General features: G+C 41.0%; 6 protein-coding genes across 6 annotated transcripts; all 6 read left to right on the forward strand.

Annotated features, from left to right (window-relative positions):
- Window positions 1-10048: 10048 nt before the first annotated feature.
- Window positions 10049-11111, forward strand: MELLADRAFT_116516 (uncharacterized protein; the record flags this gene model as incomplete). The annotated part of the gene is made up of 5 exons (XM_007410158.1): window positions 10049-10137; window positions 10203-10385; window positions 10478-10616; window positions 10701-10893; window positions 10997-11111. Coding segments are annotated over 5 exons (717 nt in total), but the record flags the coding sequence as incomplete, so codon positions are not given.
- Window positions 11112-11223: 112 nt separating this feature from the next.
- On the forward strand, window positions 11224-12391 carry MELLADRAFT_77818 (uncharacterized protein; the record flags this gene model as incomplete). Its single annotated transcript, XM_007410159.1, has 1 exon — window positions 11224-12391. The coding sequence occupies one exon, from the start codon at window positions 11224-11226 to the stop codon at window positions 12070-12072; it is 849 nt and encodes a 282-aa protein (XP_007410221.1).
- A 551-nt stretch (window positions 12392-12942) lies between these two features.
- On the forward strand, window positions 12943-15000 carry MELLADRAFT_124130 (uncharacterized protein; the record flags this gene model as incomplete). Its single annotated transcript, XM_007410160.1, has 5 exons — window positions 12943-13078; window positions 14426-14482; window positions 14564-14692; window positions 14791-14865; window positions 14948-15000. 5 exons carry the CDS (start codon window positions 12943-12945, stop codon window positions 14998-15000), a joined length of 450 nt encoding a protein of 149 aa, XP_007410222.1.
- Window positions 15001-16103: 1103 nt separating this feature from the next.
- On the forward strand, window positions 16104-17084 carry MELLADRAFT_86574 (uncharacterized protein; the record flags this gene model as incomplete). Its single annotated transcript, XM_007410161.1, has 5 exons — window positions 16104-16140; window positions 16209-16353; window positions 16464-16635; window positions 16728-16866; window positions 16930-17084. 5 exons carry the CDS (start codon window positions 16104-16106, stop codon window positions 17082-17084), a joined length of 648 nt encoding a protein of 215 aa, XP_007410223.1.
- A 1379-nt stretch (window positions 17085-18463) lies between these two features.
- On the forward strand, window positions 18464-19735 carry MELLADRAFT_106682 (uncharacterized protein; the record flags this gene model as incomplete). Its single annotated transcript, XM_007410162.1, has 5 exons — window positions 18464-18506; window positions 18634-19089; window positions 19347-19418; window positions 19497-19530; window positions 19636-19735. The coding sequence occupies 5 exons, from the start codon at window positions 18464-18466 to the stop codon at window positions 19733-19735; spliced, it is 705 nt and encodes a 234-aa protein (XP_007410224.1).
- A 778-nt stretch (window positions 19736-20513) lies between these two features.
- Window positions 20514-23285, forward strand: MELLADRAFT_77819 (uncharacterized protein; the record flags this gene model as incomplete). The annotated part of the gene is made up of 3 exons (XM_007410163.1): window positions 20514-20964; window positions 21073-21134; window positions 21245-23285. 2 exons carry the CDS (start codon window positions 21111-21113, stop codon window positions 22622-22624), a joined length of 1404 nt encoding a protein of 467 aa, XP_007410225.1.
- Window positions 23286-26649: the final 3364 nt, after the last annotated feature.

The raw sequence follows: 26649 nt of genomic DNA on the forward strand, positions 1-26649 counted from the left end.
CAATTCGACTGGACAGGGCGTACTTGACAATGATGATTATAAGGAGGAGCTTGAACGATTGGAATTGATATTGCACTCTGTCAATAGTGACGGTGAAGAGGTAGTGACAGGAAAGTTAGCTCGTGGTAAGAAGCATAAACCACCAGCAAAAGCTTCTGCACTTGGTGTGTTCTTTTCAGTATGTTTAAGTACGCCAAATACTGATCATAATGGCTATCTGTAGAGAAAGCAATCGCTGTTTGCCCTTGGTATTGCCTCTTGGAGGCTGTGATGCTTGAACGATCTAACATCATCCCGGAGGCAACTCGGGATACTTTAGGAAACGTCTCTTTGGATTCAGCTCATTCCGACTCAAAAACCCATTCGAAGCGTTCCGTTCGTGATTTGGAGTTGGAAGATGAGGCATTGATTGATGATGGGGTTTCTAGAGATGCAGATGTATTATTTCCATCTGATGTTGAGGAAGATAAGATGATGATTAAAAAGGAGGAAGGTGGGAAGAGTCGTGAGGTGACCAAAAGAAAAAACAAAAGTCAGTAATCCTTCTCTAACACTTTTGAACACAAGATTTTGACGTACAGGAATTCCAGGGGAAAGGCGTGAATCCAGGAACGGAACAGCCTCTCGGGACAGCCTCGGTCTACAAAACCTCATGACTGATTTTCTACCTAGTAAAGCCGAACGTTCACTTGCTGCTCACGAAGAACGCAAAAAATCTCGAGAACAAATGAATCTCAATTCCCAAATTGCCAAAGCAATCACTGCGATGTCGACCAATCGCCAAAATGATGTTCAACTCAAACGCGAGCAACTACGTGGTGAGGCCGTCACGAGGTTCATGGGAATGGGGGACACTTTCGATGAGGCTTTTAGAAAGGCTGCAATTATGTACCCAAACTCTCAAGATACCCACACTCCTCACGCTAGCGGTAGTAATGTTAGGTTGGAAGATTCCGAATCGTTCGGCACCTCCAAAGAGTCCGAAGATTCTAAAAGCTCTGTGAGCTTTGATCCTTCCGAAGGATTGGATATGTACGTTGAGTCCCCTTAAGTATGATGGTACAAATTAAATTTCTTCAACCTGCGCTCCCTTTTTTCACCTCGTGATATTTGGATCAAAAATAAAACCACTGTTCTGCAAAATCATTGCGCTGTTCTATTTCTGTTTTGAATCTGTTTTGACTCGTTGTTATTTTCAAACTTACCAAAATACCAAAAAAAAAGTCTTTGATTTCCTAGCTACAAGTTAAATTTGGTTACTTGTTTTTAAAATCTTATGTCTTGTTGTTATTCCCAAACCCACCAAGTTACCACAAAAAAATTCCTTATGATGTTTGCAGATAGTGACAAGTTAAAGAGTTGTTTGCAATTTCACTCCTCCACGCTTGAGTTTGTGTCTGCCACCGAAACTTACTTGAAATGAAGAATCTCTCGATTTCCTTTCTCATGCTCACAAATAAAACATAAACCTGATCCAAAAAACAAAATCATTTGATTACCAACTCGATTAAAGGACTAAGTGTTGGGCCATTTGAGGCATTACAAAAAAAAACTCCTTCGACAAAAAAAAACCTCAGGGAGGATCTATAGCAAAGTTACAGTACATAGAGCCTCGATCAAGTCATGGTAGAGAGAAAACTTTGAAACAAAGATTCCCGTCTTTGATCACATAGGCGTGAGTTGCCCATAGCCGCATACACCTCTTCATCATGACTCGGGAAAGCTTCTCGGTGAGACTCCCATTCTTCTGAAGGTCCTAAGTCCCACGTCCCATCTACTTCTTGCACAAAATTGTGAATAACACAGCACGCTGAAAGCCATGCGTTGAGGTAATTAGCACTTCTTCGATCCTTAATCACCAGTCGTGACTCTTTACAAGACTGTGTACGGCCTTTCCAAAGGCCATTGGTATGTTCGGAGACGATTCGTGCTAGACTCAAAGCGAAGTTGAAATGTCGATGGGCGCGGTCGAGTTCTTGGTTCCTGGGCTTCTTGAAAGCAGGAACTATGAATTTTGAGGAGCTGTAACCAGAGTCTGCTAAGATATACTCTCCTGGACTAAAAAAAGATTCAATATTTTTGAAAAACTGAAAGAAAACTTAAACACGTCAGTAACTCTTCCGTGCGAAAAGACAAAGGAGGACTTACCTCAGTTGATTTAAGGACCCTTTGATCGTGTGCACTTCCACACCATCCGTGGTGAGCATAGATGATACGTCTTCTATGATCACATATGATCAAAGAATTCACTGCATAGAAGGACTTTCGACAATAATAGTCCTCGCAATTCTTCTGTGGTGCATATGCTAGAGGAATAAGGGTTCCATCGATGAAACCCACACAATCTTTGAAAAATGAAGTGGAACCAATGGCTGATTTGATCTCGTTTCGTTCTTCAGGAGTAGGCCACTTGACATATTTGGATTCGATTCTGTTGAGCGCCTGAATACAACGGTACGTGTAATTATCCACGCTCCCTTCTAAAACAATTGTCAGTACATGTTTTAAGTCAACGTGATATACACTCACGAAGTGCTTCCTTACCTGCCATTGAGAACAGTTTTGCTATTACTCGACACTGTCCACCATTTCCAGAGAGCCCAAAGTTTGCCATGGCGACCAAGAGCTGCCATCTAACGGGAGCTTGAGAGACGTTTGAATTGTTGTGAAATATCGGATCATCTGCTATCTGGTCTACAAGGGTGTTGAAAGCGGGCTTTGACATCCGGGCCTTTTACATACCAAAGAACAAATCAGTCATTTGGAAATGAGATGAAAACAAGAAGATATAACATACTGCAACACCCCATGTTCGATCATTCTCACTCCACCATTCGTCGAAACAGGCGTACTTTCTCTCACGTCGCATCAAACGAGGGATTCTATGGACAAGATATCGTTTCTTCTGCGCATGTTCTATTCCAAAAGCCAAGATAGCCAGGGTCGATTCGTCCTCCATGTATCGGCGCTTTTGAGCACGACTGAATGTCATAGCATCAAATGTGCTAGTCATGATCAACTGAGAGGCCATTAAGAGCAGACTGTCTTGCAAGTTTTGATCTCCTGTAGCGTCGTTGGAATCAAGCTGATCGAGGATAATCACTGCGGCCAACATGTTAGTGAAGTTGCTGGGGTTCGTGGTTGTGTTGTAATAGTTGGTGGCCAGAGACGCTACCTGAAGTGCGAAGAAACAGTTCAGGTAGGCCAAGGCGTCGCGGCGGACAGTGGAGGTCGGCATCGTGGAAAAGGAGAAAGGATGGGTTGGGTGGGTTTGAAGATAGGTGTTTGGGTCTGAAAGCTGAACTCCAAACCCGGTACACCAGGGTACACCCAGTTACCGCCAAAAAAAAACTGGGTGTACCGGGTTTTTTGGCAACCGGGTTAACTTTGAGACCGGCTAATATGTAGCAACTTATGTAATGATTGTTCAAACACCTTATATGCTCATTGAAAATCATAGATTCTACCAAAGATTCTCCATAACTTCATGGATTATCATAAATCTTTGCACAAGAGCCTCTTATATTCAACAGATCTAATCTTCTTGGAGTTATAAGTATAAAGTCTCAAAGTCTGTAAAGCTATGTATGAGCTCTGAAGAGTGATCCAACAAATGTATATGCATATTGGTTCTGCATATTGTTTTCTTCCACCCACTAAACTTATCAAATTTGAAAACCCACTTTTTTTGTTTTTGTTTGCTTATCATGACTTTTTCATAATACCTCAGAGATACAACTTGATTTGAAGTTTGTACAATTATATCAATCAAATGATTTTGTGTTAATTGAATCCTTTTCCAGTCTGATGGGATTCAAATCTTGATGTAATGTTATGAATTATTAATAAGAGAAACTGCTCTTTTTCAAATCATAAACATCAAAAAAATTCTTTTTAAAGATATAGTATAAATTCATTAAACATATAAATTCATCCAAACATAAAAAAAAAACACAATTATAATCAAACATAAAAAAATTCATTATTAAACACACCAGAAAAAAAGTTCATGATTAAAACACACAAAAAGTTCATTATTAAAGATCAATCAAATCATTTTTTTTCAACATATATATATATATAAAAACACCCATAATAAACATCAAAAATGAAAAAAAAATGAAAAAAAAACATTACACATTTCTTCTTGGATTTTAGTAGGAAAAAAAAACGAAACAAAAACAAAAACATATATGAAAAATGAAAAATGAAACTTGCCTTTATATATACAAATTGAATCAAAAAAACACAAAAAAACCCCTCAGAAATCAAACCATCAACTTTTTCCCATTCATTCATGTTTTTTTCTTCAATTCAATTCAATTCAACTTTTTTCTTTTACAAACACATTTTCTTTCACATTCTCTAATTCTCTTCTTCTTCTTCATCAGATCCAATTCTAGTAGGAGTAGGCACCTGTAAAGAAATCCTAGGCCGTTTCTCCTCCTCATCCCCATGCCTTTTTTCCCGCAACAAACTATCTTCATTTAACCCGACCATGACTCTACGATTCAAAGAATCTCTTTGGGTTTCAAGTCCATCAACTTTCATTTCTTCCTTCACTACCATTCCTCTTTTCGAAACACCACTACCATTCCTTTCATCTTCATCTAATTCATCATCATCTTCATCATCTTCATCATCTTCATTCGAAACCCGAACCAAACCAGCCTTCTTATTGCCTTCTCTTCTCTTCTCCAACCCTTCCAAACCCAATCTAAGTTTACTAAACCTACCCAAACTCCCACTCCCACCTCCTACAGCAGAAGAAGATCCCACCATGACTCCTCTAGAAAAACCTGATAACCAAGCCATCGATCCCCATTCCAACAACTTCTTTTCTAACCAAGCCAATGAAACAGGTTTCGTTAAGAAATCATTACATCCAGCTGCTAAGGCTACTTCTCGATCTACATCTAATGAAGATGCAGTTAAAGCCACAATGATCACTGAGATCGGATGACTTGAATTACTATGACTACTAGGATGACTGCCATTACTTGGGTTTCCTAGGATCGGTGGGGTTTGGATTTGCATGATTCGTTCGGCTTCTCGAATTTCTTTTGTTGCTTCGATTCCATCTTTGACCGGTAATTGTAAATCCATCTAATCAAAAAAGAAAAACCCACACATTTGGTTTTCATTAATTTCAAATCGAGATTTTCATCTTTCATGTTTTTTTTTTTTATAGAATCTCACTTACTAAAACAAGATGAAAACTTCCAGTTCTCCATTTATCCACTGCTTCTTGTCCATTCATAGCCACATCATATCTAACCAATTTCTTTCTCAAAAAAGTCGCTAAAATCGTTTGATTAATTCGATTATCTAGCCAAAAAAAAAACCAAACCATAAAAATTCAAAACATCAGAATCCAAAATCCAACACACTCTCAAAAGAACACAAAGATCCCATTCACCTTCAACAATCAAAACATTAATAGGTGGCACAAGTGTAGTAGCCGGTTTCCTAGACCCTCTTCTCTTTCCCGATCCCAAAGAACTCAAAGCTCTAGCACTATCACCCATTGAAGCTCTTCTAGCCGGTGCGATACCACCCGTACCACCCACAACGGAAGCCGTCAACGGGTTTCCCAATCCGATCGTCGTACTATGATGATGAGACCCATGAGAATGAGCATGATGAGCTGCCAAAGTTTGACTAGCAGAAGAAGATTTCACTAATCCTCCACTCTTCAAATTCGTTCTTCTAGGTGAAGGTAGCGTAGCCGTAATAGAAGAAGGCAAACTAGCAGGCACCGAAGGCATCCTTAACAAAGGTGATGGTCTAGGTAAGATTGGACTAGAGATTGGTTGTTGTTGTTGTTGAATAGATTGTAAAGCATAGATAGCTTCTGAATTAAATGAAACGGTTGGAGTCTTTGGTGAGATAGCTTCATATTTGTCTAGGGCCATCGCATGGTTCATCACATTATCTGATGGGGTCATTCCAAGCATTCCTCCATTTCGGATCGTTGGATGGATGGATGTACTCGTCGGTCCACTGAAATTTAAAAACGCATGTTCTAGCTTTCGTGCCCCACCTCTCATTAGATGGTTAGGTGATGAAGTGGTAGATGATGGTACGTGATTACTGATCTTTGAATCAGATGAGGATGAGGATCCTTGAAGTAATTCTCGAATCATCGGTCGACTTCGGTTAAGATCAGACTGATAGCTTTGTTGACTCTGAGGTCCTTTGCTATTGTTGGGACTATCGCTAGTCTGATGGCTAGGACGATTAGTAGGGTTATTGATCAAGTTTGCTCGATGATGATTCCCAGTGATCATCGAAGTACTCGTCAGGTTTTCCGGATGATGGTTCATAAGATGATGGATCGGGTTCACAAAGGTTTGACTAAAGCTAAGGTTCGATCGAACAGACGAACTCGAATGATGAAAGAACATGGCTTGTGGTCTACCATCCGGTGATTGAAGTACCACTCCTGTACTCGAACTTCCTCCATTCTCAGAGGCTGCTTTTGAAAAATATTCCAATGCTTCACTCGATAACATGGCAGGTGATGGAAAGCCTGGCGTGCCTGGTACCGTACCTGGCGTCCTTAAGCCAGGTGGAGTAGAGCTTTGTAAAGATGGAGCTTGTCCTCCTGCGACCATTTCAGTTTGAAGTGTACTATGACTTCCATGTTGTCTCAAATGATTGGCGGCTGCAGTATCAAAATCAGGTCCGTTGAGATGTGCTAGTGCTGGACTCGTTCGAGCAAGTTGACTGGCTCCAATCATATTAGTATGAGATGCATTTGCAAAATAATGAGGTAAACCTGGACTAGATGGTGAGGTTGCAATCGGTACGAATTGCGGTTCAACCGCTGGTCGATGTATAGCTGTATGAAGGGCCGTCAGTATCCTACGCGGTCCGATCGGTTTCGGAACCACTAGGACGTCAGGGATCGCAATCCAAGGCGTACCAGCCAAGTGAGTCCGAATAAGTTCTTGTACTTTACGGAAATTAGAAATGCTAGTGAAATGGATGATGGAGGTGTTCAACGGTTTGTTAGATCCGACCACCTCACTACGATTCACTTGATTGACCGATTTCATTTGACGAGCTAATGTCGGTCGTTTACCTTGCTGCTGCTGATGTTTGCTTTGGACCACACTGGGTGGTAGAAGAATCGAAGTAGGAGGTGAGTTTTTGAGTCGATGTAATTGAACCTTGAGTGTATGGATATCATCATCTATGATGATAAAATGATTAGACCGAACAAACTTAATACTAGCTGCAAAAGTTGGAGCAGGAGTGGGTGGATTGATAGCCAAAGGCACCCCAGATGATTCGCTCGAATCCTTACTAGATGAACCTGCAGGCGCTGAAGAGGTTTCCTCCGAATGACTTGTTACCGAATCTGGTTTGACACTCAAACAGATCAGAGAAAGCAAGATGCGATAAAGTCAAGTCAAAGAAATACTGACCACCAGATCTAGCAATACTGCCATCTTTTCTTAATGAGTCCGAAGCAGGAACCGTAAGCGAGCCAGAGATAGATGGTTTATGAGCTTGTGGACCGATTTCATCACCAGGTTCGTACGGCATATGAGAGACATCCATGTTCCAACTTGTAAGATATGTGGTGATATGTTTAGCAAAGATACTTTGTTCAGCTGCAAAGAAGACCGCTTTCTTGCCTTTCAAGGTAGTCTCAGCAAATAACGTAAGCTCATCTGCCTGAAGACCGAAAAACCCCAGTTAGTTGGAACTCTTCGAAAAAAACAAGATCAAGCTTCACCTACCGTCGGTTCCCTTGCAGTCTGTCCTAAGGCTTTCAACTGAGGTGAACCATGAGGAGTGAGTTGAGCAGAAGCTGTACGATTGAGCTGATGAACCGTAGCCGATTCACGATCTACCCCCTTTTCAAAGATTCCAGTGACTTTCCAACTATGACCACTACGAGTCAAACGACCAGTAGTAAGGCTCATTCCCAAAAACCTTTCAAAGATCAATTTCGAAAGTGATTCTTCTGGACAGAGTGGTAATTCCGATGATAGGTTCGATGACATTCTCAACCGAGCCAATGTAGGAGAAGGAGGTAAATCATCCATCCTAGGTGAATTCTGGGTGATGATCGATGGGGCTGGATTGGCGCTGGGTGAAAAGAGATTGAGTTTCTTGAGTTCAGGTGAGAGGACGAGATCAGGTTTAGGAGGGATAGGTGGGGTGAGAGAAACGTCAAAGACACATTTCCAACTGTTTGGTTTGTATGAAGAAGATGAACTAGAGTCATCAGGCTTTGAGTCACGAGTTTCAGATCCAACAGTTTGAGTGAGATCCTGATCGGATGGTGATTTGCTATTTGGCATCTTGGATTCGTCTTGATAGAGAGGTGTGAGATGAAGGCCTACTTCGATCGTACTAAACTTCTTGGCACGATAAAGGATCTGTCTTAATAAACACGTTAGACCGATGATGAGCCCCTTTTCATCAGCTTTGACTGAGATTTCTCTTAGACCACCTTCCCCATCTGCACCTGCTCCAACATAAACATTAGATGATGAATCAGGTGCTCGATCGAGTGATGAACTCGGGATACTTTCTACAGAAGGACTTGTTTTATGAGAATCGGCCAAACTAGATGAAGGAGTGATAGAGTGAGGATGCGAGGAAGGATGCAGTTTTTCAAGTTCGATAGATTCGAGTTGAGGAGAATAAAAGATATGATAAAAGACCATCTCGACATCCGAATTAGAAGTGATAGCCGATAAGATATCGCCCACATGTTGTAAGATATTGGCCAGATCAAAGCTATTCTCATGAGCCAAATCATAATCAGGATGATCATCTGAATGTTTTGATAAGTTGGAAGTATGAGATGAATACGAGTTAAATCTTGATTTAGGAGGACTAGGATTAGGTGGATTGAGAAGATCGCGTTCTTTTGAATTGATCCATTCGATACAATTCAAAAGACGCCAGATACTTGAGATAGAGGTGATGGGTAGAGCGATAGAAGATGCACTGAGTTGTTCGATGGTAGTAGGTAAACTTGATTGAGCAAGTTGTTGGTTGAGATTGATTGAGTTGGTAGTTGTAAGTTTAGATTGAAATGATTGAGATTCGGATGGATGATGATGATGATGATCGTTGAGGACTCGAAAAGCATCAGATGAGAGAAATGAACCCGAATGAACACCTGATAAGAGTTGAGCAGGAGCAAGTTGAGTGAGAGTAGCTAGAGCAGGTTGAGTCAAGAGTGAATGAATTGAACTTGTGATGGTAGCAGCTGATAAGATTGGAGAAGTTAGAGAAGATGAACCAGTTTGAAGATGATTAGATGATAAGATTGAATTAGGTTCAGTTGTCAGTCTAGAGTTTGATTGATTGGGATATGAGATTCGATGAGAATGAGAATGAGTAGGAGTGCTAAGATGATGATGAGTTGATGGATGATCAGAGATTGAAGGTGGAGAGGAAGAAGAGATTGATGGTTGAAGTTGATTTGGTTGAGAGTTGTTTGTGAGTTTATAGGTTTGATTATGATTGAGATTGAGATTGAGTTCAGGAGTGGATTGATTTGATTGAGAAGTGGATTGATTGATGGTTAGAATAGATGATTTTGATTTTGATTTTGATTTGGATGATTTGTTAGATGGATGATGATTAGATTTGTTGATGGAAGCTTGATTGAGTGAAGTAGATGAATGTTTTCTAATGGTAAACTTTAAAGAGTCTTTGATATGTTCTAGAGTATGATTTCTTTTTAGGAATGGTTTGATGAGAGTTTTGAAAGGTGGTTCTTTAGTAGTTGAAGTTGAATGATGATGATGAATCTGATGATGATTTGATGAAGAATGTTCACTTGAAGGTGTCATGATGTGATGGGTTGATAAGTTGATGATCTGCTTAATCAGTCAGTCATGAGTTGGATCCATCAAATCGAAGATGGAGCAGTCAGAAACTGTTCAAATTAAAACTACTTAACTACTAACTTTTATCTACCTTAACAAATCAAACTCAACCAAACAATCAATCAATCAAAGAGAAATCGAAATCTTGAAGAAGATCAAGTTATCAAATCAAATCCAAGTGGATCATGTCAGCAAGTTATAGCATTTCATCTTCAACTGATCATTCAAACTCAAACTCAACTCCCATCAAATCTAACTTCATTCATCATCAAAAGTAAGCCAATCTCATTCTCATCATTCACCTGATTACTAACTATCAATCAATCTCTCTGATCTTAGTTCTTTAGCACTTCCTGGTACTTCATGGAAACCCAACTCTTTAAATCATTCATCTCATCAACAAAGTAAAGTCATCCTTCAATCTTTCATCTCTCTCAATCCTCATCTCATTCAGCTTTTGATTGAGTGTTTAGTGAATTCAAAATATAATCAACATCATCAACAACAACTTCATTCAACAGAGTAAGATATCAAGCCATCCCCATCTCAAATCATCATCATTCATATCCTTTCTTTCTAACTTGGATTCTTTTTGACATCTTTGGACTAAATAGACCTACTCCACCAGATGATAGACCAATGGCTTCAGGTAGTGGAACAGCAGGAACAGCAGCAGCAGCCAGTACCACAAACCATTCAACAGATTTCGATACCATTAATGATGCAGTAGGAATCTCAGGTGTGGATATAGCCGTAAGACCATCTCCAAACTCAGTTCACTCACCAAAAAATCATCATCTCAAGTTGGTTCTTTCTGAATCTGTGGTGTGTTTTTAGGCTGAAGAAGAACTTGCAAGACAACAAACTTCTTTGTATGGTAGAGGTCTTAATAGATCATCTACTTCTTCTCATTCTCATTCGATTCAATCTTACCCACCTTTATGGAATTCTACCACTCATCAACGAGATCGAGTGAAGATTACGGATTTTTTAAACAAAGGACAATTAACTTCAATGGTACAACAGATTGGTATAAAGATCTTTTGATTCTTTTGTTTGAAGGGGGTCGAATCGAATTTAAACTTTATTCTAATCTTTTGTTTTTTTTGTTTGGTTTTGATTTTGAATTCTAGCTGCTTCGTATCAATTAAAAACACTTGAACCGGCAATCTTAGATGTTTTAACTCAAGCTGCAGAACAAAGACTTCATTCGATCATCATCGATTCAATCTCAGCCAAAGACCATCGAATCGCTTCATCCCATCTAAGACCCCCACCCCTTTATCCACATCCATCAAACCCAAACTCATCTAATCTAAACCAACCCAAAGGCAAACAAAAAGAAAGATTAAGAGAAGGAATGTATGATGAAATTGTTTATGAAGAACCTGAACGGATCTTAAGTATCTTGGCAAGAGTAGAAGGAGAAGAAGAACGGAAGGCTAGATTAGAAAGAGAACAAGAACTTCAAGAGGATGGAAACCCTTCTCAATCCCAAGCTCAATCACATGAGACCAGGAGTGTTTCGATCCCATTGATTTCTAATGAACCTTTACCGCCTGATTTGATGGATGAGAAATCCAACTTGAAAAAGGAAAAGAAACGTAAACGAGAAGGGCCAGGCCAACAGGCTAGAAACATGTCGGAAGATGCTAGAGCAAGACAATCGAATCAGACTGCTATGAGATCTGTGGGTGGTCGTAGTAAATATTCTTGGTTATCGGGTGGTCTTCAGGCTTCACAGGTACCTACACCTACATCAGGATCAGAACTTCAAGGGACGAAATCTTCCTTGAATTTCACTCCCACCTCGATCTTGGCTTCCTTACCGGCTCCTAAATTCGCGCCTCAATCGAATCCTCAAAACTTATCGAAACAAACCAGTACGGTTCAGTCTGATTCAGATTCGAACCTCATGACAGATCCGATTGGAAAAGATCAAGCAAACTCGAGTTTATTAAACCCAACTGGGACTACCAACCAGACCCGAAATCAGACAGGAGCAGGAACAGGAGGACAGATGAGTAGATTAGGTGGATTGATACCAGCTTCACATTTGGCCGTTCAAGAGACTGGTAAGGTCGGATTGAAAGATAGTTTGTTTGCTTTGGAAAGAGAAAGAGGAACGGGAGCGGGTAGAGGGACAGGAAGTCGAGTGGTGTTTAAAACTTATTTAAATTCATCATCATCATCATCGAATGCTTTATGAAGAATTGATTTGATTTCATTTCATGGATTCAGATGATCTTATGTTGTCAAAGGGGTTTGGGATCTTGGGTTCTTTTTTCGTTTTTTTTTGGTTTGTTGAAGGATTTGAAAGTTGATCAATGATGATGATGATGATGATGATATATCTCTATGAAAGAATAGATCTTCTTCTTTTTTTTCTTTTCAGAAAGAAGTTTATAAATTGAAATCAAATCGTTTTGGGTTATGTTTTTACTTTTGAATCATGGAAATTACATTTTTTTTTCGGGATTTCCTGTTGGAACAGAATCATAAAGAAATCTATACTGATACATTCATATTGGATTGATTTTTCTGTATGAGAGGAAAGAAAGAAGAAAAATGTCTTGGTGTGCTTTAGGTTTGGAGAGAATGGATACAAGATGAGAGGTTGAGTGGGAAAAGAAAAATAGAAATGAAGGGTTTGTTTGTTACTTCTTTTTTTGCTTGGTGAGGTTCATCAAGAAAATATAATCTTGGTTTTTTGGATTTTTTTTGATCATTGGAATCGGATTGCATTGAATAATGATAAATAGGGTCTGTTGAGGTCTGTTGATGTTCTGTGAAGGGTCAGAAAGTAGCAGAATGTAGGCACATTGCTTGGCGGCTTGACGAGGGGGCTGTGAGTCCACAAGTGGGGGCGCGGCCCTGCAAAACATTTGAACCCTTTTGAACCCTAGCAAGAATGCTCAGCGCCACTTGGTTTTGTGCAAAAAAATTGAAACCCCTTTATGTATAAAGCATCTCTTTTCCGCACACCGACGACACTCATCACGCTCCAAAAGTTTTTTATAAGGTCCATTCCCATCACAAGTCTCGACTGCACAATAACATTTTCATTTACCTCGCCAAGATGAATTTCTCCACTCGCCACTACCTCATGATTATCTTTGTCGTTCTAAACTTGGTCAATCAAGGTACCACTCAAGACGGCTCGGGTGTGCCGTGTGCATGGTCTTTCAGCAAGAACGTCGGTACCAACCGGTCCGGTAAGTCAAACCTTTCTCGCAGGGATCATGAACCTACAGTCAACTCTCGATGTAAGCATATTGACCGTCGACAGATTTGCTGTGCTTAGAGCATCTCCTATCGTCTCGGTAAACGGCTTCGGTACGGTAAATTTTACCGTACCGAGGGTCAAAACTCCCAATCGTGTCAAAATCATGCATCGGTACCCACAGAATCTGTAGAAATTCTGTAGAGGTCCAGTAAATTTGCTGGACCTCTACCGATTCTGCAGAGGTCGGTATCTGCAAATCTGCTCGACTTCTACCGAGCCGATCCTACAACTCATCCTCAAATCAGTCCCACTCTATCCCACTACACCTGTATCACCATCAAACACCAATTTCATCTTGTAAATTCTCCGTTTTCTGTGATCAATGGTTTTCAAATGGTCATATAGATAACTTGGCTGTTCTCTAATTGATCTTTTTCTAATCGATCGTTTTTTGATTGACTTTTTTCAATCGTTTGTTTTCAGCTCGTTTGATTTCAGCTCGATTGTTTTCAGCTCGATTGTTTTCAAGTCAATTGTTATGAAGTCAATCATCTTGTTTTCAAAGTGATTGTTCTGAAATCAATTGTCATCAGATCAATTGTCTTTGCAAACTGATTGTGCTCGGATGGATTGTTGCGTGATAGAACATGAGATTTGCAGTTTTTTTTACCGAACATACGATAGTGGCAATGAGGTGTTTCTGTACAGTATGTACTGTACTTTGTTTGATATAATGCAACGATAGTGGATTTCCACCGTTCTGTATCAAGTGATACCGTACCGAGTCAGTATGTACAGAAAATTTACAGAAAATTTACTCGAACGATAGGAGATGCTCTTACATCGAGCGATGCATAATCACGAAGTAAGCATAATTCAAGTTTTGCCCTTTTTTGGCTTGAATTATGCGTTTATGGTGAGAATGGGCCCCCGGCGCGCAAATATAAGCCCCGCTTTGAGCGGGGCAGAGCCAACCCGGCCCCGCCGAGTCAATATGGTACCGCCCAGCAGTCGGACTTACCACACAAATAATCACCATAAAAGCATATTTTTCCTCTCCTGTGAGATTTATGCTTGTATACACAGAGAAAATCTCGCGATAAGAGCATATTTTTGCCAATCTTATGCTTTAATCATTATGCATCAAGCAATTTGATTTTGGCGGAGCACTCACGTATACCAAAAAAAATCGCGCGGCAACCCTTGCTTACATCGCGATATGCATACATGGGGCTTGCTTATATCGAGAGTTGACTGTAATCAAAATTCGCCCTGTGTGAAAATTGTGATCGTGTCAGATTGTGCTGATATGTATGTCTTGACCTGGAATGATTAGTTTGCAGTGACGGCATTTATAGATACGTCTTTGCCAATGATTCATGTCATCGCACTAGTAAGCAATTCTTCACTACATAGACTTTGTCGCTCTTCAACTAGCAACGAGCACAAACTGACGCTAGGTGAACTACACCAGAGCCAAGTGAACCTACTGCGGGCGTTGATTGTAAGACGCCCCCTCCCGAGAACGAGCCCGCCACCGACGTCACGTGCGACTGGTATGACCTTGTGCATAACAAAAAAAATTGGCGTCTTGATTACTTAAGTGAGTAGAGAAAATCTTGCAGATATCAGACAGCATGGATGTAGATACCGATGCTGAAATTCCACCACTTGCTATACGTGCGACTTTGTATCACCAAGCTTGTACACACCTACCTGCAGACGACACCCAGTCAGAAACATCGTATTTTTGTGGAAGTATGAATAACATTGCACGTGAGTCTACTCTGAATATTTCTCAACCAATGTAAATAAGTTGTCCTCAACTGACATTGTCTTCTTACTTGCAACCGTTTAGATTGTTACGGTAGCTACATCTCCAAGGAAAAACTACCATCGGTATTGAAGTAAAGATGATTGCAATCCCACCAATACAAGACCACTGTTGAAAAGACAGAACAACTCTTTGGATGTCCTGCTATTACCGTTTCTACAAGTCAAGAATTGTTACCTAAGCTCAGGATCTTGTGTTAAAAGAATAACTTGTTGTATTGTGCTCTTGGGTCTCTCTTTCCTGTTAGTTGTGCTCTCAATGTCAAATAGTATAAACATCACGCAGTTACCAAGACGTGAACTTATCTTTGAATTTTTAACTTGACCGCAACTTGGAAACAGTCCAGTGGCTGAAGTAGATGCATTGACATCAGGTGCTGTTGTTGTTTTTACTCAAGAAAGGAAACCAGACGACTGACTTGATTGGAGAAGAGCTTCCAACCAGTCAAAAGTGCTATGAAGCGCAGATCAAATGTGTTTAGCAACGAAGTTGAAGCTGGTCAAGGGTTAAACTCGAAGCGTGGGTGTGAAGGCGCTTCGCGAACCTGTTTTTGCTAAACTCAACTAAGTCCCTCGCTGAGTCCGAAGCGTGCGAGACTCAGCGAGGGACTTAGTTGAGTTTATGCTCAGCGAGGGACTTAGTTGAGTTTATGTTTTTGCCGTCGACAATTGTTTTTAAGGTTGGAAGCACCTGGGAACATGTTATCGCACGCACATAGACGCACATGCGCTTACGCATGCCGGATGCATTACCTGACCACACCATGCGGCGTGCTCATTGTGCCCCATGGTCTATCATAACCCATGAGATTATGGGATAAAAAGCCTGGCAGTGGCGATGACTCGAAAGCAGCTTGACTTGAACCTCACTTGACACTCACACTTCAACCATCATTTTAAATAACAGTCTCCAAGTCAATAGCATCCAACAGCCTCGAAGTAGGATCATCTCTCCTATTTGCTTTCCGAATTGCACTTTGGTCAAGAGATTTCTCAAGAACTGAGGACCACATCATCGCCCAAAACAACAGTCTTTCTGACCGTCCTCTTGTATGTGCGTGTCATCATCCACGTTTCAATGACATAATGTATGCCTAATGACGTATCATCGATTTTTTGTTCTTGGATGAACAGTGAAGCCTTGAAAGACACAAACAGAACAAAACCCATAAATTTCAACCATGGTCCTTTCCACGCTCTTGGCCCGGATTCCAGATGGTGACTATCCTACAAAGCGCAACTCAAATTGATCACTATCATCTGCTTACATCCTCGATCCAAACTAGGCCTTCCTCTCGCGGCATCTGTCGATGACGAACAAACGGAAACAGATCTTTCAGAATACAAACAACAAGCGAAATTGATTTTCAGGAGGTTAAACGAAACGAGTGAACCTCGTTGTAGTATCGAGAGTGGGAAATACACATTACAGTGAGCATCAGAATGCCGCTTGGTCGCCTTTCGTCCATATCTACCTCCTATCTACTCAACCCCCCAAATGACTTGAATCCGAACAAATCACTGACGGTCTTCCAAGCTAGTTATGTCATTTCCAATTCTGTAGTCTATCTTTGTATCGCAGGCAAGGCCTATCCTCGAAAGCTAGCCTTTTCTTACCTTGAAGAACTTTCAAAAGAATTTGACCGATCCTATAGCACGGAATTGTCGAAACCCAACCTACGACCATATGCATTCGTCAAATTCGACACCTTTGTAAGTAAAAGGGGATTCAGAAATCATAAGGATCACTTATAGGGGTTTGTCAGCTCCTGACTGAATTCGCGTTCAAATGATGATGCATTTAGATTCAACGGACCAAACGTCTTTATCAAGACACAAGGACACAATCAAACTTGGACCGGCTAAACGAAGACCTAGGAGAGGTGACAAGAGTGATGACCAAGAATATGGAAGATTTACTATGGAGAGGAGATTCACTTGATCGTAAGTTGAACCTGATATTCTATCAAGCATTTACGAATTCAATCTCACCTTTTGCTACTACAGGAATGTCGACCATGTCATCTTCCTTGCGTGATGAATCGTTAAAATATCGTAAAGCAGCTCGTCAGATTAACATTGATGCTCTTTATAGGAAATGGGCACCTGTGGGAGTGATTGGGATTATGTTCGTTGTAGTTATCTGGTGGAGATTTTGGTAATGATTTTCATAGAGACTTAACTTGTTATGGCAATTTTGTTGCGAATTTCACTTCATATGGGGTACCACATATCGAGTTGCATTCGCAGTATCTTGCAACTTGGTCTACGGAGATGTTAGATGAATTGCGAAAGAGGTCCACGGTCTGCATACCATGTTCCAAGACAGTGAGAGTAGCCATATAGAGGAGAGAGATCAACACAAGTCCTTAAAATCAGGACAAAAAGAATGAAGTACATATGATGAAGATCCCAATGGCATGTTAATGTGGGGCCAGTGGCCGCCCAGAACGCCTCCATGTGAATATTTCATTTCGTCCGTAGTTGAGTAGTGCATTTCACGAAACCTGGCACATGTCCTTTTTTATGACGTACCATTCATCCATGGACAAACCGGCCTTTCAGGGAGGAGGAAGCCTACTATAGTCATCTAATTTATGACTCAAGAGTGAGGATCGGTCTTTTACTTGTAAAAAGACTGGGGGCTTTTGTATGTGCTTGATAGAAAAGAAAATCAGATATTTGGGTAAAAGAACCCAAAGCATTCAAGTAATATCTGTCGAAATCATCAAGGCTAGAGTCTTACAGGGAGCTTTTTGGCACACTTTAGGGTATATTGCTTGCAGTTTTGAGTCATCATGGAAAACTGAGATTGTCTCAACTTTTTATTCAAGAGAAAACAAAATGGATTTTTCCTTCTGAATCTCTCAAAGCTCTCAGGCGTCACATCATACATAGCCTCGGTAGCTCATTAGCCCTGAAGTCCATCACTAGACTAATATTTGCTGATGTTTTCGAGGGGGAAATGGGTATCTGCTCAAGACTCTATTGGAATTCGACATGGAATTGACTTTCAACACGTCTGAATTGAACCTCAGCTTGTGATGACTGGCCACATGTATCAAATTCGAACTTGAGGTATGTATCTCCTGAAGCTCAGTCATCTATAAGCCGCAGAAGTTTCAGATCTGTTCCTTGATTAATCATGGCAGATGTTGAACCAGGGAGAAGACATACATACCACAATGCAGCCTAATAGTTTCTGAACCTCTTTTATAAATTATTCTGACGCCGTGTTTCATTCCTCCAACCAAGATTGTGTGCCGTATCTTCCTATTGTGAAAGATAGGGTGAGATAGGAAGGTTCAGATAGATAAGTCTTTCATGTCTCACCCCTGATATAGATATGAGGGTTCGTAGCGCGATGGCCATGGTCAAGATTTCCTTTATCCCTTGATTACTTCTAGATCAAAATCATCAAAAAATATCCAGAGGTTCAAGAGAACGATATAATAATTACACAGTTCAAAATGACTTTGCTGCTCAACAAACCTTTAATCCTATATATGGTTGTCATTCTGTTGAATTATCATATCCAAGAATGTCATTCTGTTCCCTTGGAAATGTTGCAGCCAAGGAAAAAGGTCATTTCTGGTACAAAGATGAAATCTTTGATGAAGAGTAGGCTTACCTGATCCTTCAAATAACATGTGAGACTGATCAAGATTCTGACTTTCTATGGGTTCATGTCCATTTCTTTGGTACCTTCAGAACCACAAGCCACCACTGGGTTTGCTTTACACGAAAAAGATGATCTTGATGATGATTATGTGTTGATTGAAAAGGTTAATTCTAAAAATATTCAGCCTATGTTAGCAACACAATCTCCAATCAATCAATATCTTCCAAACAGGAACCAAGCCAGTAAATCCAAAGATACCAAGATTGAGCTGTTCAACGACTACATATGTATTGAAAGACCATACATAAGAGGGTCTAAGTCCCAAATTGATCAACAAAATAAACCAAAGAACTTGGAGAAAGGACAAAGTACACACAATACATCATCAGAGCTCGAGCCAGAGAATGTCTCAAAGGACCAACTAAAGATCAAAGAAAAAGTTCAGGAAGAGAGACATGAAAGTTCTTCAACACAAGAACTAAAAGCTGAAAATATGAAACTGGAACCAGTGGTGGGATCAGATACCATGTGGTTCTGGAATGAAGGTATGTCATCCATTCAGCTGATTTTGTGATTTGTAGCACAAAACTAATATATACTGCTGTGAATGCAGAGAAAGAATTAGAAAAACAAGTGTCTTCTATGCCAGAGTTGAAAGAGCAAATTGAGTCCCTTTTAAAGTCAAACAAGGAAAAGTCAATTGAAACTCTCAAGAATCTTGGTGAAAAGATAAAGAAAGAGAAAACTGAAGAAACCAAAGTTATTATCTCATTCATTTCTTCTCTCTTGAAAATAACTAAAGATGAGAGAAGACTAGAGCACATTCAAGACCCTTTGAAGAAAATCCTTGGAGATTACCAAAAAATTAATGAAGGTGAGTTACATGCACCTTTGAGAAATAAGTTAAAATAATTCATCTTTATCCAATTGTATTACGGCCTTTGTTCTTCAGCACCAAATAATTTGTCCAAAAAGGAAGAAACAATGTAAGTGTTTGATCTAATTGTTATCATGCATTTGCACAAAGATGAGAAACTGATCAGGAGAAATTAAACATGATTCTTTGAAAATGTGGATGGTTATCTTCATAGAAATCCTACTATGAAATTTTTTGGTATCAGAATTGGGGCAAATGTAAATAGATTACCACCTAATCATAAGGTTAATAAGAAATTTTCCAAAAGGTCATAAAAAGTATAGCGCCCTCTCCAGACCTCGAAGCAGATTGACAAAAAAAAGTCTGCTGATGTAGGAAAAAAGTCAGATATGGTGTAAAGTTTTATCACAGATTATGCTCAGCATTGTAAAGCCTTCCTTGGCACTGAGATAGTTTGAACTTTGGCCTCAAAGACTAAACAGAATTGTAAACATACATAGCTCAAGAGGCTGTTTTCAAATACATATTCTTCCAAGGATCGGGTTTTCAAAATTCGATACCGAGGTAAATAATGGAAGTCTCTTTGCTCCAAAGATAGATATTTGCAATGGTAGACCAATACTTTGAAGACAGATTGCACATATTTCACAGTCCTTCTAGCTCTGAATCGTTACCAAGTACACTTGAGGCATATCAACGCACCGCTACCCGACTGACGAAATTGCGCGTGAAGTGATTGCGCACGCAATCCATTCCTGCAAACATTCATTATGTATACCAGTGTATGTCCACAAGGAGCTCATTAGGATCCTGATTCGTGGTCCGACCAAGGGAAATGTTTTGATTTGTGGCAACTCGTCCAGACAGTGGACACAGAGTTGCATCGACTCCAACATGTGTTGCCCTCGTCATTTTCAGTGACCTTTCAACTGTGCCAAGACCATAACTTATGCCACGTTGTCACGCATACAGGGTGAATTGGGTCGCATACAAAGGACCGATCATGGGAAAGTACCGATAGTCTCCGCATGATCTCATCTGATCTGATCACCTCTCCCTGACCTCCTGTCCCTTTCCTTCTTTCATTCAATCATCAACACACAATGGCCCATCAACATTCTTCTTGAGCCTTGATTTGTATCCCTTTCACCTTCTTCACACATTTCAGCTCCGCATCGTAGGCGGTCGCACTCTGCTCTCACCTCTAACCCTCTCGGCCACTCTCCTCATCGTAAGAGGTTGGAGCTTCGGTCTCAAACTCACGCTTTTATCAGTCCTTACACCTTTCCATCTCACCCCTGTCCACCAATCAAATCACCCAATCAATCAACCGGATCGTTGATCTTGCAATCCAGCGCCAACTCAGCAAAGTTTCATCTTCGTGCAATTTTACTTCTCTTTCGATAGAACTTTTTGAGTTCTGCCCTTCAATCCGCCTTATCAAGCCACATAGCATAGTAACGAAAGTCGCTCATACATCTCAAGTGCTGATCGGCTTATAAGCTTACCTGATCCATCTCTTATCCCGGTGACAAACCACGAGGTATGTCATAAAGGACGAGTTGCTGTTTGAACTCGACGTCATCGCCTTGATCCGCTACAAAGAATCGATATCTAATATCTTGCTGTTATCATCATAATGATCATTTAGTCTCAACCAGAGTATACTCGAGTGGTTACTGTGACATTATGAAGTTTCTCGAGGTTCCTGAGGTCAGTCTGCAATTCCACCACAGCACGAGCGCGTTGCACCACCAGTGACATCATCACATGTATCGCTGGCATTGTTCCTGACTCACACTGATTTGAAACACGATCTTTAGTTAGAGCTTCTCGCTTCTAGTCTAACTAATGCTTCCCAATCGGTACGAGTGACAACCCGAATCGAAGCTTATTCGTGCAAATCAGTTGCCAGTGAGCGCAAGATGTTTAAGTCACTCGATCAGGAATTCACCTCTGATCTAGAGGTTTCCGCCTCAATCTCGCCACCTGAACATTCACACCACTTGCTTGAATCTGCATTTGGAAGATTGGATAATAAAGATTGTCGAAAAACCTTTTGGTTGCTTATCGCCACGCTAAATGCTGCTTATCCAGATCACAACTTCAGCAACGTCAAAGCTGAAGATTTTCACAGGGACGAGTCAGCTCACTCGATATTGATGAAGATGTCTGAAGCCCTAGAGCTCAATAGTAGCAGTAGTGTTTTTGCGTCCTCCTTGGGTGCATTGTCAATCTCGCCCGACTCACAGGCCCATGAATCCACCATGGCTCCGCATGTAGGCGCGAACGATATTTGGGCCGGCGTTCACCCCTCAATCAAACAAATTCTTGACCCCGCCATCGATTTATCTCAATGCGAAGTCTACTCGTACTATCCTGATCCCGATAGTGATCCACACGCGGTCGATTCTGATGACTTTGACGATACAGAAAGTGTCTCTTCCTCGATCTACGGAACCAATCGATCTATCGGTGCCCGCGAGACCGAAGAAATCGAAGAGACTACCATGTGGCCTATGGACGAAGTGGATGAGTCCTCGTCGGCCAACGTTTCACTCGCTCCGACCCATACAAGTGAACAACACCACCGGGGCTCTGGCAATTCTAGCTCATCAGATCTCCGACGTCAAGACGGCTTGAGCCTTGTAGACACAACTTCACACGATTCGGAATCTCCAGCAATCGGTCAATCGGCGCGTAAATCACGTTCAAGATCTTTGTCGATGCTCTATGGCGATGCAGATCTAGAGGAAGAATCAGCCGGTGGGCTGCTATGGAGTTCTCATTACTTCTTCTACAATCGCAAGATGAAACGGATTCTTTTCATTTCTATATGGGGCCGCAAGGTCTTGGCGGTTTCGAACCAGAATGATCCAACGATGGCGACTTTATATGAAGGCACTTGCGATCGGTCCGTCGGAATCTTTACGCGTGAGGATAGTGATTCTTGGATGGCTACTCGCTCTGTCGAAGTTAATCAGACCCCTAGAAGTCATACTCAAGAGTTTGATCAGACTAATTCAGAGAACAAACGTCGCCTATCCATCTTCCGGGCCAGTCATCAAGAGTCTTTGAGCTCAGGATCTGGAAAGAGCTTCGCTGGCCAGACGGCGAATCCCGATGCCCTGGCTATTAGTAATTTGAATTTACCTAATCGACCTAAAAAGAAGACTCGAAGAGCTGCCACTCAGCTCTGTTGATTTTTTTCTGCTCCGATCTCACATTGCGTCCCCTTAGCGGTCCTTCTTCCTGAATGTTGCACCTTTCTTATCACGAGTTTATATCTTTTTCATATTCCCAATCACTCTCACGTGGTCTTTTAAGCCTTGCTTATCTTGCCCAAGCGGACTTGACTAACCAGGCCGTTGAGACGCTTTTATACATTTTCATACCCTTTTTCTTCGTCCTTCAATCTTCAATTTCAGCTGTATAGCTGAGCTGAACATTTTTTCTTCTCTACTCCACACATTACAACTTTTATTATGTCTTCTTCAGTGCGAAAGTATCCCGCCTGATTTCATTGCTTGATCATTGTTGGACCATACACATGGCTGTATTGCTACTGATATATTTTCACAATCTATTCTTTGGCAGGCCTGTTGTTGTGTGTGTATGTTTCAAGTTTTTGAACCTTATGTAGACTAATATCAAGTATGATTGCATCTTCTGGGAAAACAGGTTTTTTTTTTGTTGTTGTATATTGTATTGAACTGATGTGGGGTATGAGTAGAGTATGATGTTGAATTTTGTTTATTGTATTTGAATGAAGGCTTGTTTACTTGATTAGCAAAGAAACATGAGAACATATATACATGGTTTTTAGGGCAATATCTCATCCTGTTGAACAAACAGTATTTCAATAAGAGCTCCTCAGGTACTGAGTTTGGTGATTTGTTCATTTGTCCCATGTGATGTTTGATGTTGCAGAAAAATGGATTGACATGTCAATTTGGGATACATCCTTCTGATCAGGGCCTGCTGTAAAAAAATTACAACTATACATTTAGAAAGTTATGTTGCTGTTATGTTGCCTTATAGACTCTGTAGGGTTGAGTGAAGTGAGTAGACCACGAGTATGTCAAAAGGAGCCTATGGTTTAGCTGGGAAGAATAAAGTTGAAACAAATATTGTTATAATTAGGGGTTGAAATTAGAAATGACATGCTCACATATTTTGGTCTCCCAGTGGTGTGTAATTTGATATTTCCAAAAAAAATGATGTCAAGCATTTGTCCATTAAGCCTGCCTCTATTTTTTTTTCTTGATAAATTAAGACTGTTTCAGTACATATTGTAGACACAGATGTGTTCAGCAGTTTTGACTTTGAATCCCCTCATTTTAGATAGTGCTTTACAGTGAAAAATGTGTGAAGGACTTATACAGAAATTCAATGAGATTTTTAAAATGTTTCACACTTCAATGAAATTATAACAGTATGAATACCAATAATCAATGGGATGTATTTGATAAGTCTCAACACTCAATATATTTCTCAATGGCCCAGTTAGCCAGGGTTAGAATAAGCACTTAATCAAGTCAGTCAAGTCCATCTAAAATCTCTGAGGGATGACAGTCATACCCAAGGGGTGTGTAGAAGAATTAGTATATTATCTGTGTGCTTTGGGTTTTTTGTAATTCTAATTCCTTTGCAAAGTTACTTCTTTACTAGAGAACATGTGGACATGTCCGCCCCAGCCCTAGTACGACAACCACAATTCAAGGGGAAGGTTTAGATGAAACCTTCCCTTTTCCCCTTTCTCTTACCCTTTCTTTCACCTATTTATGGCCACTTCCCTTCAAGTTTGAACAACCAAAATCACTTTATCCCCTCATCGATATCATGGAACAAATTGATCTCACCGGTGATTCTGCGGCTAGTCAGGCCGGAGATGCTCCAGAAGTCAAAGATTCTCATATCAACACAGCCTCTAACAACGGTAAGAGAAGCTGGGTTTGGACTCACTTTAGCCCTACAGCGTGCGGCAAGAAGGTTCAGTGCACTGTGACATCGAAGCGTGGGATAGAATGTGGAGTGTTACTCGTTTGTGACCTACAATCAAGCACAAAAGGGATGTCCGATCATCTGACCGCCAAACATAAGCTTGGAGATCCCAACAAGAGGGCAAAACGGATGGGCATGATCCAGCGATTCTTGGAAAGTGGGAAGTCAAAAAGCATGGTAAGTGTCTCTCTGATTCTTTTCATCCTTCAATCATTCTTCATTCTTTTCTCCTTTTTCTCACTCAAGTCTCATCCATCCATGTTTGTTTGCTTCATTTTGAAGCCTTGCTTACAGCTTCTCTAAAGACAGCAATCTGTTATCTTATTTCCGATTGTGATCTTTTGTTTGCAATGATCGAGAAGAAGTCATTTACTACTTTACTTAGACTTTGTAACGCCGAAACGACTTCCATGATAGTCAAGGAAGATGCTATAACTCGACACTTGCAAGAGGTGTTTCTCTTTCATCAAGAACACCTCCAAGGGCAACTACTCACTGAAGCTCCTGCCGTCTCATACACACTTGATGCGTAGACAGCGCCAAACAATACGGCGTTCATGGCGGTCACGGCTGATATGATCAACTCAAATTTTGAGAAGGTCAATGTCCTTCTCCGCATTCCTCACGTCCAGGGTCAGTTATACAATTTTATTCAAATAATTTGAAGTTTAACTTTTAACTGATTTGTTTTTTCTTTCAGGAGCCCACACGGGCAAAAACTTTGCGGAATTGTTTATGGAAACAATTGCCCCTTATGGAGGTCTGAAGAATCTCGCCTTGATCACCATGGATAATGCATCCTCCAACAAAACTATGGCAAAAGAGATCGAGGCTGCTTTGGGTGGGACTTTCAAGGCCAACAAGAACCTTCTAGGCTGTGTAGCACACATTCTAAATCTAGCTGCAATTGCTGGACTCAAAGTTCTCGGGCCACTTGATGATTCCTCAGACAACGGCGACAATCTCCCAGCAAATCTGATGGCCATCAACCATCTGGTGGATACACCTGATGGAGCCCATGTCGATATGGCTTCTGTTTACAAGCACATTCATGGTATCTCTACTCACACTCGCAGCAGCCCTCAGCGCCTGGAGTCGTTTCAGAGCTTCATTTGACTGTTCCCACCTAACGCTTCTACACCTACTGCGGCTCAAACGCTAATCCTTGATGTGCGAACTCGTTGGAACTCCACCTACGCTATGTTTGAGCATGCCTTGTTACTCAGGTATGTTCAACATAGCTTACTTACTCACCTTCCTATGCTGACATTGTTATTTCTTGCATAGGACTGCCTGCAATCAATTCTCCGCGACTCCTGAGGGAGCGAAGTTCAAGTTGACTCCAATCGAGTGGCAGCAGCTTGAATTTATGATTAACTTTCTCAAACCGCTTAATGATGCAACCAAGCGACTTTGTGCAACCAGGTACCCTACAATCAACAGTGTTATTCCTATCTATGTTGTCGTGATCAACAAATTACAAGCGGTAAGTTTTCTTTACCACTCTTCACCGGTTTCTCAAGCTGATTGGATTCAAGATTTGATAATCAAAGGTACGCCATATATACGACATTGGTCAGCTTATCCCAGCAGCAGATGACATGATCGACAAACTTCAAACGTACCTAATTGCTGCCTTGAGGAAACCAGGCCCCGTCTGTGCGACTATTCTAGATCATCGTGTTAAATTGGAGTTTTACAAAACTTACTTCGACTCTCTTGCAATCTGTGGGCACTCGGACGACTCGTTGAAGGCAGACTTCATCAAAGCTGCACAGGCTTATGCCAGCTTTGCGACTCCTGAGATAATCAACACCCATTGACCAGCTCCCACCCCCGCTACATCACTTGACGACAACCTGTTTGGCGTACCAGAGATGTCCGACGACAATTCAGTCACAAACGAGATTACTTGTTATCTTTTGGAGCCGCTTGAACACAAGGATAACGATATCCTTGCGTACTGGAATGGAAGGGTGAAGGCTTACCCTGCCCTGTCTGCCATGGCAATGGCTTCCCTTGCCATTCCAGCCACAAGCTGCCCTTCCGAGCACGTCTTTTCCAAAGGCAGGGCTGTCCTCCAATATTCAAGATCAACACTTAATCCTGATACAGTTGAGCGTCTTCTTTGTGTTAAAGAGTGGTACCGCGCCTTTGGCCCAGCTTATTTTGAGCGCCTCAATGAATAAATGAAAAGAATCTTGATTACAAATAGGATAGGAAA

Source organism: Melampsora larici-populina (genome assembly GCF_000204055.1).
Source record: "Melampsora larici-populina 98AG31 unplaced genomic scaffold MELLAscaffold_19, whole genome shotgun sequence".
NCBI lineage: Eukaryota > Fungi > Basidiomycota > Pucciniomycetes > Pucciniales > Melampsoraceae > Melampsora > Melampsora laricis-populina.